This window comes from Halichoerus grypus, chromosome 8, assembly GCF_964656455.1.
Source record: "Halichoerus grypus chromosome 8, mHalGry1.hap1.1, whole genome shotgun sequence".
Taxonomy (NCBI): Eukaryota; Metazoa; Chordata; class Mammalia; order Carnivora; family Phocidae; genus Halichoerus; species Halichoerus grypus.
In genome coordinates this window covers 113,922,827-113,937,180 of record NC_135719.1, presented here as the reverse complement: position 1 = coordinate 113,937,180, position 14,354 = coordinate 113,922,827, and the positions used below count along the sequence as shown (strand labels likewise).

The following is a 14,354-nucleotide window of genomic DNA, read 5'->3' as shown; positions in this document are numbered from 1 at the left end:
AGCTTAGAACAAATCTGAGCATCAGCAGAATAGTCTCCAGAAGATATTTCAGAAGGGAGCAAAACTTTCATTGTCCAATGGAACCGGGGAAGGAGCCCCTATGGGGAAGGGGCCCTATGACATCACAGACAAGAATACCAAAGCCTCCTGTGAGGACAGAGGTACAACATCACATCTAAGTGCTATGAGAAAGATCCAGAAACAGTGCTATGCAAGTACAAGAGGTAAATATGACTTACAAATGAAAATGCAGTTTTGGGGTTTTAGTTTATGTCCTTAAAGAACAGGGGCTAGGTCTAGAACATGCCCACACTGGCCGCCTCTGATTTATTTTATTAATATAATTATGAGGGGCTCATGTTGGCTATGGTTCTATCCTCTGGCAAATTTCTTTTTTTTTTTTTTTTTTTTTTTTTTTACCACAAGCACAAACTAAAACTTGTATGCATTCCTCTCCCTGTAAAGTGCAAGGGTAAAGCTTATGTAAAACTGAAGGAACTCTCCAGAAGGCAGCACTTAATAAAAGCACTGCTGATGAGTCTCCTATTAAGTGGTCTTTCTACTAAAAAGTCCTTCGTGCTTTGAAAATCACTGCTGTGTATACCAAAGTACACCAAAATAATAATCTTGATAAATCTCTCTGGATAGTATCATGATTCTCAACAAAAAGTTCCCATCTCATAAAGTCCTTTGACACAGCACTTCAACACTACAATAGCCAATACCCTTGGGCTCATTCCTCCATCTAATTAAAATGTCTGTTCTACAAGTGATTTATAGTATTTGTCATCACTTAAGGTGAATATATAGACTGGTGGCTACAGACATGTTGTGACTACAAAGCATTAATTACCACGCTGGTGAGAATGGCTTCTAGCAACAGCTCGAACAGTGGGATTCTCAGTCTCTCTCCGCCAAGAAGTAACAGGGACATAACTTACAACTGTCCCATAGGATAAGGAGCCCATTACTGTAAATCAAGAAATATAACTGTTGTGGCTTGACATGAGGACCCACTGTAATTCCTTAAGGCTGATTCTAAACCAAGGAAATAACACCAACATCACTATCAATGCTAAAATCCATTTAGACATGAGCCAAATCCTCCTCAAGCCCGAGCAATTTAGATTTGGACCAATTCTTAGGAGTTACTAACTTTGGTAAGACGTAATTCATCTTGACTGCTTAAAACCAAACCAATCACTCCAAAAGAAAAGAAATGATGGAACTGCCTAACACGCGGAGGCAGAGGCTGTACTGATGGGAAGGGTCCTTAGATATTCTAGTGTAACCCCCTCATGATCTAAACCAGGGGCACTGAGACCCTGACACACACAGGTTTGCCTAAGGTCACAGCTGATGGATGACAAAGCTACACCTTGAACCCAGCTCTCCTGACTCCCACTATAGCACAGCACTTACATATTGCTGGAAATTCTATAATGAACTACAAGGTTGTTTTTTTTTTTTTAATTGGGAAGTTAATGTAATACTGATTTACAGTCAAAGTTAACTCCTCATAGGAGCACCTGGCTGGCTCAGTCAGAAGAGCGTACGACTCTTGATCTTGGGGTTGTGAGTTCATGCCCCACGTTGGGTGTAGAGATTATTACTTAAATATATTTAAAAAGTTGACTCCTCCTATATTTACTAATAAGGCAGCTTCCTCTAAAATTTTAGGACACAAATATATATGTGAATGTAAATAAATATCTAAATAAATATACATCTAATTTAATGTATTTATGAAATTACTAGATATCTAAATAAATCTAAGTAAGTATACCTCCATCTGTATGTTAAGAGTGTTGTGAGCCAAGGCAACAGTAATGCTGTGGCCGTGGCTTTCGTTCCCACATTCTGAAGACAAGGCTTGAGCTACAATAGGTGTCAAAAACTCAAAAACCTCCAGAACTAAGCAGGTAATGAGTAAAGAGGGCCAGGTTGTTACTGGGAGTGGTGGGGTCTGGCTAACTGGAGTACCACAGAACGAAATATCTTCAGATTCAACATGAAAAACATCTCTGCCAAATGAATTCATCTGCAAGCGTCAATGGGCCTAAGACCCGTCAGGCTTTTTGTTGTTGTCCTGAACTAGATAATCCTCCTGCTTCAACATCTATGATTCTTTTTTGATCTGTACAAAGCTTAAGGTATTTACTGGTTCAAATAGGGTGTTACTGTGCTCTGCCTTTGGGAGGCAAATGTTCTTTCAGGTCAGGTCATCTGTTCATAGGCATCACAACTTAGTCACTTTCCAAAGATGGAAACATGTCTAATGGGTCAGGAACATGTACCTTTCAAAAGGGCACCTGTGATGTCTCCCTGGGAAAGCATTATCAGGTCAAAAGTTCCTTTTCTTCTTTTGAGGAATGATACATCACAGTCATTTAATTGAAGCAGGCCTGTGGCTATCTATGCTGGGGCTTTAAAAATCAGCTGTTTTCCCTCCAGAAAAATGTTTCTGATCTCCTCAAACCAGGTACCCATAGCATCTTAGTACTTACTTCTTTTCTGTAATTTCCTGGTTGCTGGTTTTCTCCTCCAACCTCTCTCCCCCTTGAAACTCCAGGGTCTATGAAGGAAGAGGCCATGTCTGTCTTGTCCACTTGCCTCCCTAGGGTAGAGCACAGTGCCCAGTACATAGGATGTGCTCAATGGTGGATGAATGCTCACCTAGGGCTTGGCATTTCATACAGACACATGTAATAGTCTGTTAGAGTAGCTACCCCAGGAGCAGAAGAGATAAATCCTAGTTAATCACCCATACTACTACACCCTGAACTCCCTCTAACCAATATCGCCACGAGAGCCCAATCCCATATGTCTACTCTTTCAGGACGGAGGGAAGGGTGGGCAGTGGAGATCTCAAGGATGCTGAGGGAACACTAAGGAGGAGGCCCCAGACTTGGGATGTCAGGAAAAGTTTTCTGGGTAAGTGATGTCTACAGTGAGACCTGAGGCACAGGTAGGAACTAACTGGTGGCCCTCGAGGATGAAAGATGTGACTGGAGCAGAGTGTGGGTTGGGGAGAGCTGGGCAAGAAGACTCAAGAGGAAACCAGAGGCCAATCATGGAGAACATTCTACACCATCTTAAAGATGTGTGCTTTATCCAAGAGTAAGGGGGAACCACTGAAGGTATTAAGGAATGACTATCAGCTTGGCAATTGAGAGAAAACTCATTTTGGATACAGCAATGTTAACAGTGGAAAAGAGTGGTCAAGGCAGAGTTTCCACTCAGGCCTCAACTTTATGATATTCTAATAAGACAGAGATAAGCAGTTAACACAAAAGGAGAACCTGATCTAGTCAGGTTCTAGTCCTTCTATTCCAAAAAATAGAAAAGAGACTGCAGACGGTTGAGCGTCTGGCTCTTGATTTCAGCTCACATTGTGATCTCAGGGTAGTGAGATGGAGCCCAGTGTAGTCAGTAGGGAGTCTACTTGAGAGTCTCTCCCTCTCTCTCTCTCTCTCTCCTTCTGCCCCTCCTCCCACCCTTGCGCCTTCTCTCTCTTTCTCTCTAAAATAAATAAATCTAAAAAAAAAAAAAAAAAGAGAGAGAGAGAGATTGCAGAAAATCCAAGGCACCTATCTTATTCTAAGTAAATGCTACCCATCTCATAAAAATGTATTGCACTTTACTATCGTAACTAATCATCATTCTGAACAACTGCTAGATACCAAAAGAGTTACATAAGATGAAATGATTCACATTCTGCCCACCAACCTCATTAACTCTCCAAGGTTGAATGCTTACTTCTTGCCTCAGCCCCAAATTTAACATGTTGGGCTCACAGATTACAACCTATTAACAGGCTTAAAAATCACAGTCTTTTAAACTGAAGCAAAAGCAAGGAATTTTTCATCCACAGAGTTTTCAACCCATTACCATACTCAAAGGGCATAAAAATCCAGTCCAATCTTTCAAGTACCTATTGATACATCATTAATTGATTTTAAGAAGGGACACTGTAATAATTATAATTGGTCACTCCCCAGTGACTTTTATTTCTTTTGGAAAGCTGAATAAAGTGTTTAAAGATGTTCCCAAAGTATTTACACTTTGCTTGCTCCAAAATCACATTTAAGAAATTCATTCTTTTGACAAATATTTAGTGCCTACTATATAAGTGATACTGGGTTTAGAACAATGAATAAGGGAGGAGGAATCTCTGCTCTCATGGTGTTTATACTTGAAAGGAGGAAAGCATAATAAGTAAATTAACAAAATGATCTCAGAGGATGATGAGGGCCATGAAGGATGACAAGATAATAACATGGTCAGGAAAATGTTCTCTGTAGGGGGGAGCTTTTGAGCCACAACCTGTCTGTTGAGAAGCAGCCAGCCCCACTGCAGCAAAATCCTTACAATGAAACTGAAGACACAAAAATCCAATACAACTCCTGTACACTGGACTAAACCTCCCTAGAGATGCTAAAGTATGTCTTTCCCCTCAACACCATGAGCTCATCAGTGTTGGACACTGCTAGCCGTTTGGCTCAGAAAGAAATAATTGTTAGAAAAAAATAATTGCACTGCAAAGTACAAAAGACAATGAACCGCTAGATAATGAATCTAGAAGAACTTAAATGCTCTCAATTCATGCACCTGGATCCAGGAATCAGGAAAAAATGCAACTGACAAGTGTCCAGTGGAAACCTGGCCACGTCACCTGACAGGACTACCAAAAAGTTACCTCACTGAGAAGTTCAGAGAAAGCAGCCTTCCAGTGCTGTAGGGAACATAGTGTCTTCGGGAGGGGTGAACGAGGAAAACAGCCTGAGATCCCGCCAAGCAGGTCCTTCCTTCCTGAGGGGACGCCAAGGTCCTTCCATGACGCAGCCTCCAGCTCCTCCTCCCCCCCCTTCCCCTATGTTCTGCATTAAGTATTAGATGCTGGTCCCCATTTGGACAGTCAGCAAATAAAGAGAAAGTACATGAAAGAAGGAAAGTTTTAATATAGACAAATTTGCATTTTTCAGAAATCTAAGAAGTTGTGCAAAATCAACCAGTTCTAGAAGAAACAGAAAAACTGGCAGTGACAATTTAGAAAATGAGACTGTGTCCCCAAAATCAGAAACTATAAAGAATTTTTTATGCTCTTACTGTGATAAATATTTTCTACACTGAAGAGGCAATGTAGTGTTCAACAGCCAGCCTTGGCTCAAACCTAATTCAGTCACTTACTTAACATCTTCTTTGGTAAAATCCTCATTGTTTTTTCCTCTACGGTTTTATTGACGTATAACCATCACACAATAACACGCACATACTTAAAAGTGAACTATCTGATGAGCTTGGATGTAAGTATATAACTGTGAAACCATCACTACAATCAAAATAATAAATACATTCATCTCCCTCAAAACTTTCCTTGTGCTGTCTTTGTAATCCATCCACCTCCATCCCCCCATTCCCAGGCAACCACTGATCTGCTTCCTATCACTACAAACTGGTTTTCATTTTCTAGAATTCTGCATAAATGGAATCATATGGTGTGAGTCCTTTTTGTCTGGCATCTTTCACTCAATATAAATTATGCTGAGATTCATCCATATTGTTGCATGCATGAATGCTTCATCACTTTTTATTACTGAGTAGTATTCCGTTGTATGGGTACACAATTCATTAATCACTCATCTGTCCAACAGACACATAAAAAGATGCTCAACATCACTAATCATCAGGGAAATGCAAATCAAAACCACAATGAGGTTTCACCTCACACCAGTCAGAATGTCTACTGTCAAAAAGATAAGAAATAACAAGTGTTGTTGAGGAAGTGGAGGAAAGGGAACCCTCATACACTGGTGATGCGAATGTAAATTGGTGCAGCCACTGTGGAAAACAGTATGAAGGTTCCTTAAAGAATTAAAATAGAAATACCATACAATCCAGTAATTCCATCACTGAGTATCCCCAAAAAATGAAAATGCAAAAAGATACAGCCATCCCTATGTTCACTGCAGCATTATTTACAATAGCCAAGATATGTAAGCCACCTAAGCATCCACTGATAAATAAAGAAGATGTGGTGTGTGTACACACACACACACACACACACACACACACACACACACTGGAATATCTTGCCATTCGCAACAACATGGATGGACCTAGAGGATATTATGCTAAGGCAAATAAGTCAGACAGAGAAAGACAAATACCACATGATTTCACTTACATATGCAATCTAAAAACAAAACAACAAACAAAACCAGACTCATAAATAGAGAGAACTGGTGGTTGCCGGAAGGGAGGTGGCTGTGGGGATGGGCAAAACAGATGAAGAGAATTTAGGGGTACAAACTTCCAGTGATAAAATAAGTCATGGGGATGAAAAATACAGCACAGGGAATATAATAGTATTGTAATAACATCGTATGGTGACAGATGGTAACTATAGTTATCATGGTGAGCATTACATAATGTATAGAATTGTCAAATCATTATGCTGTACACCTGGAACTGATATAACATTGTGGGTCAACTATACTTCAGTACAAAAATTTTTTTAATTCAACTGTTGACTGACATTTGAGTAGTTTCCAGTTTTATTACAAATAAAGCAGCTATGAACATTCATGTATGAGTCGTTGTACAAATGGTTTCATTTCTCTTGGTAAATACTTAAGAGTAGCTAGGTCACATGGTAGGTATATGTTTAACACTTTAAGAAACTACCAACTGTTTTCCAATGTGACTACACCATTTTATATTCCTCACAGTGGTGTATAGGAGTTCCAGTTGCTCCATTTCCTCACTAACACTTGGTATGGTTTATCTTTTTAATTTAGCCTTTCCATGAATTTTGGTTTTAATTTGCATTTCCTTGATGACTAATGATTTTGAGCATCTTTTAATGTGCTATTTTCCATGAAGGTGCCTATACAAATCTTGTCCCATTTTAAAATTGGGCATTTTTCTCATTGAGTTTTAAGAGTTGTTTTATATGTTCATGTTACAAGTCCGTTGTCTGATTTAATGTTGAAAATATTTCCTCCCCATCTATGGCTTGTTTTTCACTTTAAGTCTTTTGAAAAGCAGTAATTCTTAATTTTTATCAAGTTTGATTTTTTTTCATAGTTGGTGCTTTTTGTGTCCTTTCTAAAAAATATTTGCTGAACCCAATGTCACTACCATTTTCTTCTGTATTCTTATAGAAGTTTTACAGTTAAACTCATATGTTGAGGTCTATGATCCATTTTGGGTTAATTTTTGTGTATGTTATGAGGTAAGGGTCAATGCTCATATTTCTGCATTTTGCTATTCAATTGTTCAAGTACTACTTCTGAAAAGATTATTTCCCCATCAAGTTGCCTTGGCATCTCTGTCAGGAAAAAAAAAAAAAATCAACCAATTATACATGTATGGATCTATTTCTAGATTCTCTTCCATTCCACTGATCTATAGGACTCTCTTTACTGCATATCACATTATCTTGATTATGGTAGCATTACAGTAAGTCTTAAAATCAGAGAGGTAAGTCCCCCAACTTGTTCTTTTTCAAAATTATTCTTAGATGAGTCTAGGTCTCTTGCATGTCCATATGAGTTTTAGAATCAGTTTATCAATTTCTACAAAGCTTGCTGAGATTTTGACTAGGATTGCAATAAATCTATGGAACAATTTGGGAAGAACTGGGGTCTTAACAATATTGAATCTTCCCATTCATGAACACAGTACCCCCTCCATTAACTTAGATCTTTATTTCAGCAATATTTTGTCATTTTCAGTGAACAAGTTTTGCATATCTTTTACCAAATTTACCCAATTTCAGATATTTTTGATGCTCTTATAAATGGTATTTTTTCTATTTCAGTCCACTAATAGTATATAGAAATACAATTGACTTTTGTATATTGGTTTAGATCCTGTGACCTAGCTAAACTCACTTGTTAGATCTAGTAGCCCTTTTGTAGATGTCTTAGAATTTTCTACAATCATACAGAAGTAAAATATGGCCAATCTGTGATGCTTATGTGGAACTGTTTAACAACACCTCTTAAAAGAGGTTTTTAAGAATTATTTGAAAGATTCATTCACCATAGCGTGACATCAATGAGTGGAGCTTATTTACTCAGTAAGGCTGCCTGCAAATAAAGACAGTTTTACTTCTTCCTTTGTAATCTTATTTTTAAATTGCCTAATGCACTGAATGGGACCTCCAACACACTGTTGAACAGAAGTGACAAGAACAGACATCCTTGCCACTTCTGATCTTAGGGGGCTATCACTCATTCTTTCACCATTAAGATGTTCCCTATAGGCTTTTCACAGATGTCCATCATCAGGCTGAATAAGTTCCATTCTATTACTAATTTGTTGAGAGTTTTTATCATAACTGGATATTTAATTTTGTCAGATACTTTTTCTGTATTTATTAATATGATCATACCAATCTCCTCTTTCATTCTGTTAATATGAAGAATTGCACTGATTGATTTCTAAATGTTTAATCTATCTTGCAGTCCTGGTTATAAACCCCATTTGGTGATAATGTACTACCCATTTGCTATATTGTTGGATTTGATTTGCTAAAAATTTAAGCAAATTTATAAATTTAATTTTTATATCTATGTTCACAAGGGGCATTGATCTGTAGTTTTATTTTCTTGTAGGTTTTCATCAGGTTTTGGTATAAGGGTCATGGAATGAGTTGGGATGTTTCCTTCTCTATTTTCTGAAATAGGTTGTATAGAGTTGGCACTATTTCTTTCTTAAATATATGACAGAATTCACCAGTAAATCCATCTTGAGACCTTGAATCTGCATTGTGGAAGGTTTTTAATGACAAATTTAAATACCTTAATAAACATAAAGCTATTCAAGTTATTTGAGTAAGTATAGGTAGTTTGTATCTTTCAAGAAATTTATTTGATCTAAGTTGTGGAATGTGACATAAAATTATTCATAATATTCTCTTACTTTTTTTAATGTCTGTAGGATCTATAATGATGTTCTCTCTTTCCTATATTGGTAATTTCGTCTTTTCTTTTTTCTTGATCATCCTGGCTTGAGGTTCATTAATGTCATTGGTTTTGTCTTTCCCCTCAAAGAACCAGCTTTTTGTTTCATTGATTTTTCTCTATTGTTTCTCTTTTCTACTTCACTGACTTCTTTCTTTACCATTTCTTTCTTTGCTTACTTTTAGTTCCACTTGCTCTTCCTTTTAGTTTCAAATGGAAACTTAGGTCTTTGAGATCTTTTTTAATTGAACAGTTTAACACTGTGAATTACTGTTTAAGAACTTCTTTAACTCTATCCCACCCACCTCCTTGGGTTTTTATGTAGATTTAATGAAATATGTATAGTCAGGAATGAAATATTTAACTGCCTAGTCCATGTCAGGCATTATGGTTGGTATTAGGAATACACTGCATTAAAATAAATCTAATCCCTTCTCTCATCAAGATTAGAAGGTAATATTGAAAAAATTCGTACAAAATCAATGTTATCTTCTTGATAGAAAGTACATTAAGCCAGAATGCATAACTATGTTTTATTCTAATGATAAATGTATTTTCTGTTGTTGTCTCTCTACTCATGAACTAGCAAAAATTAAGTCACTAGATTTTTTAAGTTCAGCGACTTGTAATTCCAATTGCACCACGTGAATCTATTGTGGAGTAAGATCAAATATTCTATTTGTAAATGTCTGAATAAACTACACATTTCAATACACTAAAGATAAATATTTCTGTAATTCTAAACTTGAAAACCACCTTTAGATCTACAAAGAATCCTTTAAAAAACAAGCGTACCATACATTTCTAATACTTTCCTAACAAAATTTTTCTTAAAGTTAACAAAACACTCTACTCATACTATCTATCCTATCCTGTTTCAAATTACCCAAAACTTAAAAAAAAAAAAAATACCCAGAATTTTTACGAAATACTCTGCCCTGCCCACAGTTGAATATAAATGCATGGTAAATGACTGGTTTCAAGGTCTTTTAAATGCTGACCTAGCCTACCAAATGTTCCTGTTTTCAAAAACACCACCAGTGTGTTACTTAAACATCTCAGTATAATTAATTCAGATAATTATAGATTGAGATATTTAAAATACATTTAAATCTTTGTTCATTCAGTGGAACCATAAGCAGCTCTGCACACCTCCATCATGTCAGGTAACCTGGATCATCTTCTTCCAGTCCTAATCTCTCGGTGTTTATTTAGGCCACAGGTTCTCAACCTTGATTGCACTTTGGAATCACCTGGGAGCCTGAAAGTACTGATACCAGCCAGGGTCCCACAGCCAGAGATGCTTAGAGTTTTTAAAAGTGGGGATTTTCAAAAGCCCCCCCATGTGATTCAATGGTGCAGACCAGGGGTAAGAAGGACCAGTCTAGGTTCTCTCCAGGAAGTGATGCTTCTAATAGCCATTGGCCATTCTGTACCACCATACTTCAGAATCTGGTTCCTCTAGAGCTTTCCCAACCTAACTCCTAATCAAACACTAATTCAGTAATTCCATTTGGATTCCCAGGCTCACCTCTATTTCTATTTGGAAATTTACAGAATAAAATGTAAGTCTCTCTTTTAGCCATTCCTCTCCAATCCACTTCTAAATTTCATAAAGTTCAGCTGAAGAGAAATTAACTCAATATAATGTGATGATCTCGTTAAATATTCATTATGTTTTCTTCTACTTAAAAGATAGTTCAGGGCGCCTGGGTGGCTCAGATGGTTAAGCGTCTGCCTTCGGCTCAGGTCATGATCCCGGGGTCCTGGGATCGAGCCCCACATCGGGCTCCTGGCTCGGTGGGGAGCCTGCTTCTCCCTCTGCCTCTCTCCCTGCTCATGCTCTCTCTCTCTCTCTATCTCTCTCAAATGAATAAATAATCCTAAAAAAAAAAAGTTCTACAAGCCATCTGTAATTTTACAGACTATATGGTAAAATTACCAGTTCCTCAAAGTATAAAATATTGAAATGAGTCTTCATTGGTATCCATCTGATTCCACCACTTGTTAATTTCAAACAGGTTTTCAATACTGATTCACATTCTGGACTTAAAACTGACATCCTCTGAACTTAAACCATTACAGTCCCGAGATTCTTCAAATAGCTTACTCCGCTTTGCCAAACCAGACCACTTCATTATAATTATCATTTCATCATGTAAAAGCGGGAAGAACACCTTTATCACAAAGACAGTACCAGAAATAAGAAGCAAAAGCATTTTAGCACTGAGTAGAGTGCTAATAGAAATTTTAATTTATTTGCAGCAGAAATGTTGTCTCATGGGAACTATGTGAAAAGTAGAGGCAAGCAGGAAGTTGTGGGTAACTACTTGTCAATACACAGAAACACCAGCAGGTGAGATGGGGAGAACTGGGGGTGGTCCACAAACTACTGAGGAGTTCTCAAAGCTCCCAGACCAATAGCGGCAGAAACTGCGCATGCAAGCCTCACACCTCTCAGGTTGTGACAGAACTACCGAAGTTACTTACAAACACATATAAACCTCATCTCCTTGGAAAACTGCTAAACAATAAAACTGCCAGCGTGCAGACCCAGGAGCTCAGATCCCTGCCAGTGTAGGCTATGTATCCATGGGATGTAATGGATCTGCATGCTGAAACACGTGTGCACGTCTGAGCAGCTGAACCAACACGTATCCATAAACATTATGAATAATACTTGCGAGAATGTATGGCTTTCTCCTAAGAAGCGCTTTAAGTACTTTACCCAGATCAAGTCACTTTCATATCACCATCTTACTCGCCTTTCCTTTGTACTACCCGCGTGCGGAGAGTTTGGGCGCCTTATCCAAAGTCTGAGCCCAGGGGGCGGGGGGGGGGGGGGTCACTGCCTTCGCCCTGACTTCCCGTTAGCCCAAGCTGCCATCCCAAAAGGGGACCGTGTCCGGGCTGGCTTCCTGGAGACACACATGAGCCCTCACACACCCACCGCGGTCGCGTCACCAGCGCCGCGGCCACCTGGGCGAGGACCAAAAACTGAAGGGAATTCCCTCCGCCGCAGAGCTCGACAACGGGATGGGAAAGCGGGACCCAGGCGAGATTTGAAAAGTGGAGGGGGAAAAGAGTCAAGCGGACACAACCGGGAGGGATCACAGCTACTCACCCAGCCCTCGAAAGTGTCCGAGGCGCCGGCCGTGCGCAGCAGCTCCTGGAATTGCAGGGTGCAGTTGGCCACGAAGTGGTCATAGCCCAGGGGCGTCTCGTGGAAGACGGCCAGTTCGAGGTGGCCACCGTCGGTGACGTTGGTGCAGAACTCCTCATTGTACGTGGGTTTGTTGGTCTTCTGTTTGGTGCTGGTCTGGCCCACGCGCACCTGGTCCACGCTCACCGTCAGGTAGGGGTCCAGCAGCTGGTAGCCCTTCTTGAAGAGCGAGTGGCGCAGGGACCAGCGGGTGGGCTGCAGCCCCACAGCCTCGCCAATGCGGACCCTCAAGTAACCATTGAACTTCATGGTGCCGGACGTCATGCCGGCGCCGCTGCCCGGGCCCCGGGGGGCCGCGCTGGCTCGCAGCGGGAGAGCCTGGAGCCCCAGCTCAAGCCAGCCCTCGCGGCAGCCGCAGGAGTGGAAGCAGCTTCTGGGAAAAGCAGCGCCCAAGCCCCCCTCGACTGGTCATTCTGCCTCCTCCGCGGGACCTTCCCCTCCCCTCCTTCCCTCGCCCCCTCCCTCGCGAGGTGGAAAGGAGGGGAGCCCGGAGCCGAGCCCTCCGCGAGCCGGGGTAGCCCGACCGTCCCTCTCCAGCACGCGGCGCTTCCCGGGGGCTATCAAAGGACTCGCCCCTTCTCCAGAGCCGGGAAGCTCCTCTCCCTGGAGAGCCGGAGCGACCCGTCCGGTTAGCTCCAGCCCCAAGCGTCTCTTGCCCCCGCCTCCTCCTGCTTCTGCTCCTGCCCCCGCCTCCGCGGGCTCACGCTCTCCCCCACTCGGCGAGCTTCAAACCAGGAAGCAGCTGCCGCCGCATCCCCGACAGGAGTCTCGCGCCGCCAGGCTCCAAGTTCACAGAAGCCCTGCGCCGGGTCCCGCGCCTTCCGAACCCCGGGGGCGTGGCGCATAGCCGGCGGGGCTGTGGGTCGGTGGCCGGGCGCGCGAAGCCGGGGAGCCCCACGCCGGCCCGCTGGCCCCCCTCTGCGCGCGCTCCCTGTCGCGCGGGGTCGACTGTGCTCGGTGGGCTAGAGGCTCCCCCAGGTGCAGGCCAAAAAGGGAAGGGCTCGTGGCCCGGCGTGAGCCAACACCTGAGGCCTGGGAGACAGGTCCAGAGAGTGCTGGGGGGCGGAGGGAGGAGGGGGCGGCAGGAGCTGGGAACCCGCGCTCCAGGAGTCGCCGGCACCCTTCTTACCACCGGAGGAGTTGGGCTGGCGAGCCTGCCTGGCGGTCTGGGAGAGGCCCTGGCCTGAGCGGGCGCATGGCGGGGAGGTTCCTTTTCCTAACCTTTACAGGGATGGCCCATCCCGGGTTCAGCTCAGGCCCATCCTGTTTGTGCGCCTTTCCTGCAGAGAGTAATTACACGGTTGTTTTGTTGTTGTTGTTTTTAATAGGGTGGTAGTAATGATGGAAATCCTGTCCTCCTCCTTCCTCGGAGAGGTGTGTCTTGTTGCACAAAGAGCAGGAAAGATCGGTTCTGAAGACAGACATGGCTGAGATGTACTAAGTCTCTCTGCGGGGTGGTTCCTGGTCTACCAAGCCCTGCCTAGCAAGGGCAGATGTTCACACACAAACACTGTCCCTGACACATGTATGCAGAAGAAATCGCCTCTTCGAGGAACATTCTAGCTTTTTGCTGTGTTTGCAGTCAGAGTGGGCAGCCTTTTGTTCCTTCCCACCCGTGGGTCCAGGAGTTTTGGGGCCCTTGTGTGAACCGTTCCATTTATTGTGCTTTACCACAAAGCTTGCTCCTTGAGGGCCAGCCACAACCAGTTTGTCTCCCATAAAGCCTAGGCCATTTTTAAGATACTTAATTACATTCCATTTGGCTGTTCTGGTTTCCCGGAGACCAGGTCGGGTCTTCCTAGGCCCCTCCACCCAAGGCCCTGTTTGGGGCTCTTGAACTGAGTAGCTTCTCAACAATTTCACTCCTGTGAATGGAGGCACACTAGAGAATGAAAACAAATAAGAACAATGGGCCGGTGGGGAAGGGCCTGTCTTAAAAACATCAAAACTTCTTTTTAAGAGAACAAGGCAGGGATGCAGCACATCATCCTAATGACACTTTAGCTTTAGGCAGGGCTTATAAAGCAAGCTCCCAAACATCCAGGGAGCTCCCATCTGGCCTGGTATTCCAGGGGAAGAGGTCAAGGGGACCAATTGGGTCAACTCTGTCACCCTTTCCTCCAAAGAGCAGGACTCTAACTTTAAGAACCACTGAAAGA

General features: G+C 42.1%; 1 protein-coding gene across 1 annotated transcript in view; it reads right to left on the bottom strand.

Annotated features, from left to right (window-relative positions):
* The window catches only part of PRKCH (protein kinase C eta), a 219,263-nt gene extending 205,937 nt beyond the window's left edge, over positions 1-13,326 (bottom strand). The window contains exon 1 of the mRNA XM_078053787.1: positions 12,097-13,326. Within this exon, the coding sequence (XP_077909913.1) occupies positions 12,097-12,459 (363 nt within the window). The 5' untranslated portion in view covers positions 12,460-13,326. The remainder of the gene's footprint in view (positions 1-12,096) is intronic.
* Between the last annotated feature and the right edge of the window lie 1,028 nt (positions 13,327-14,354).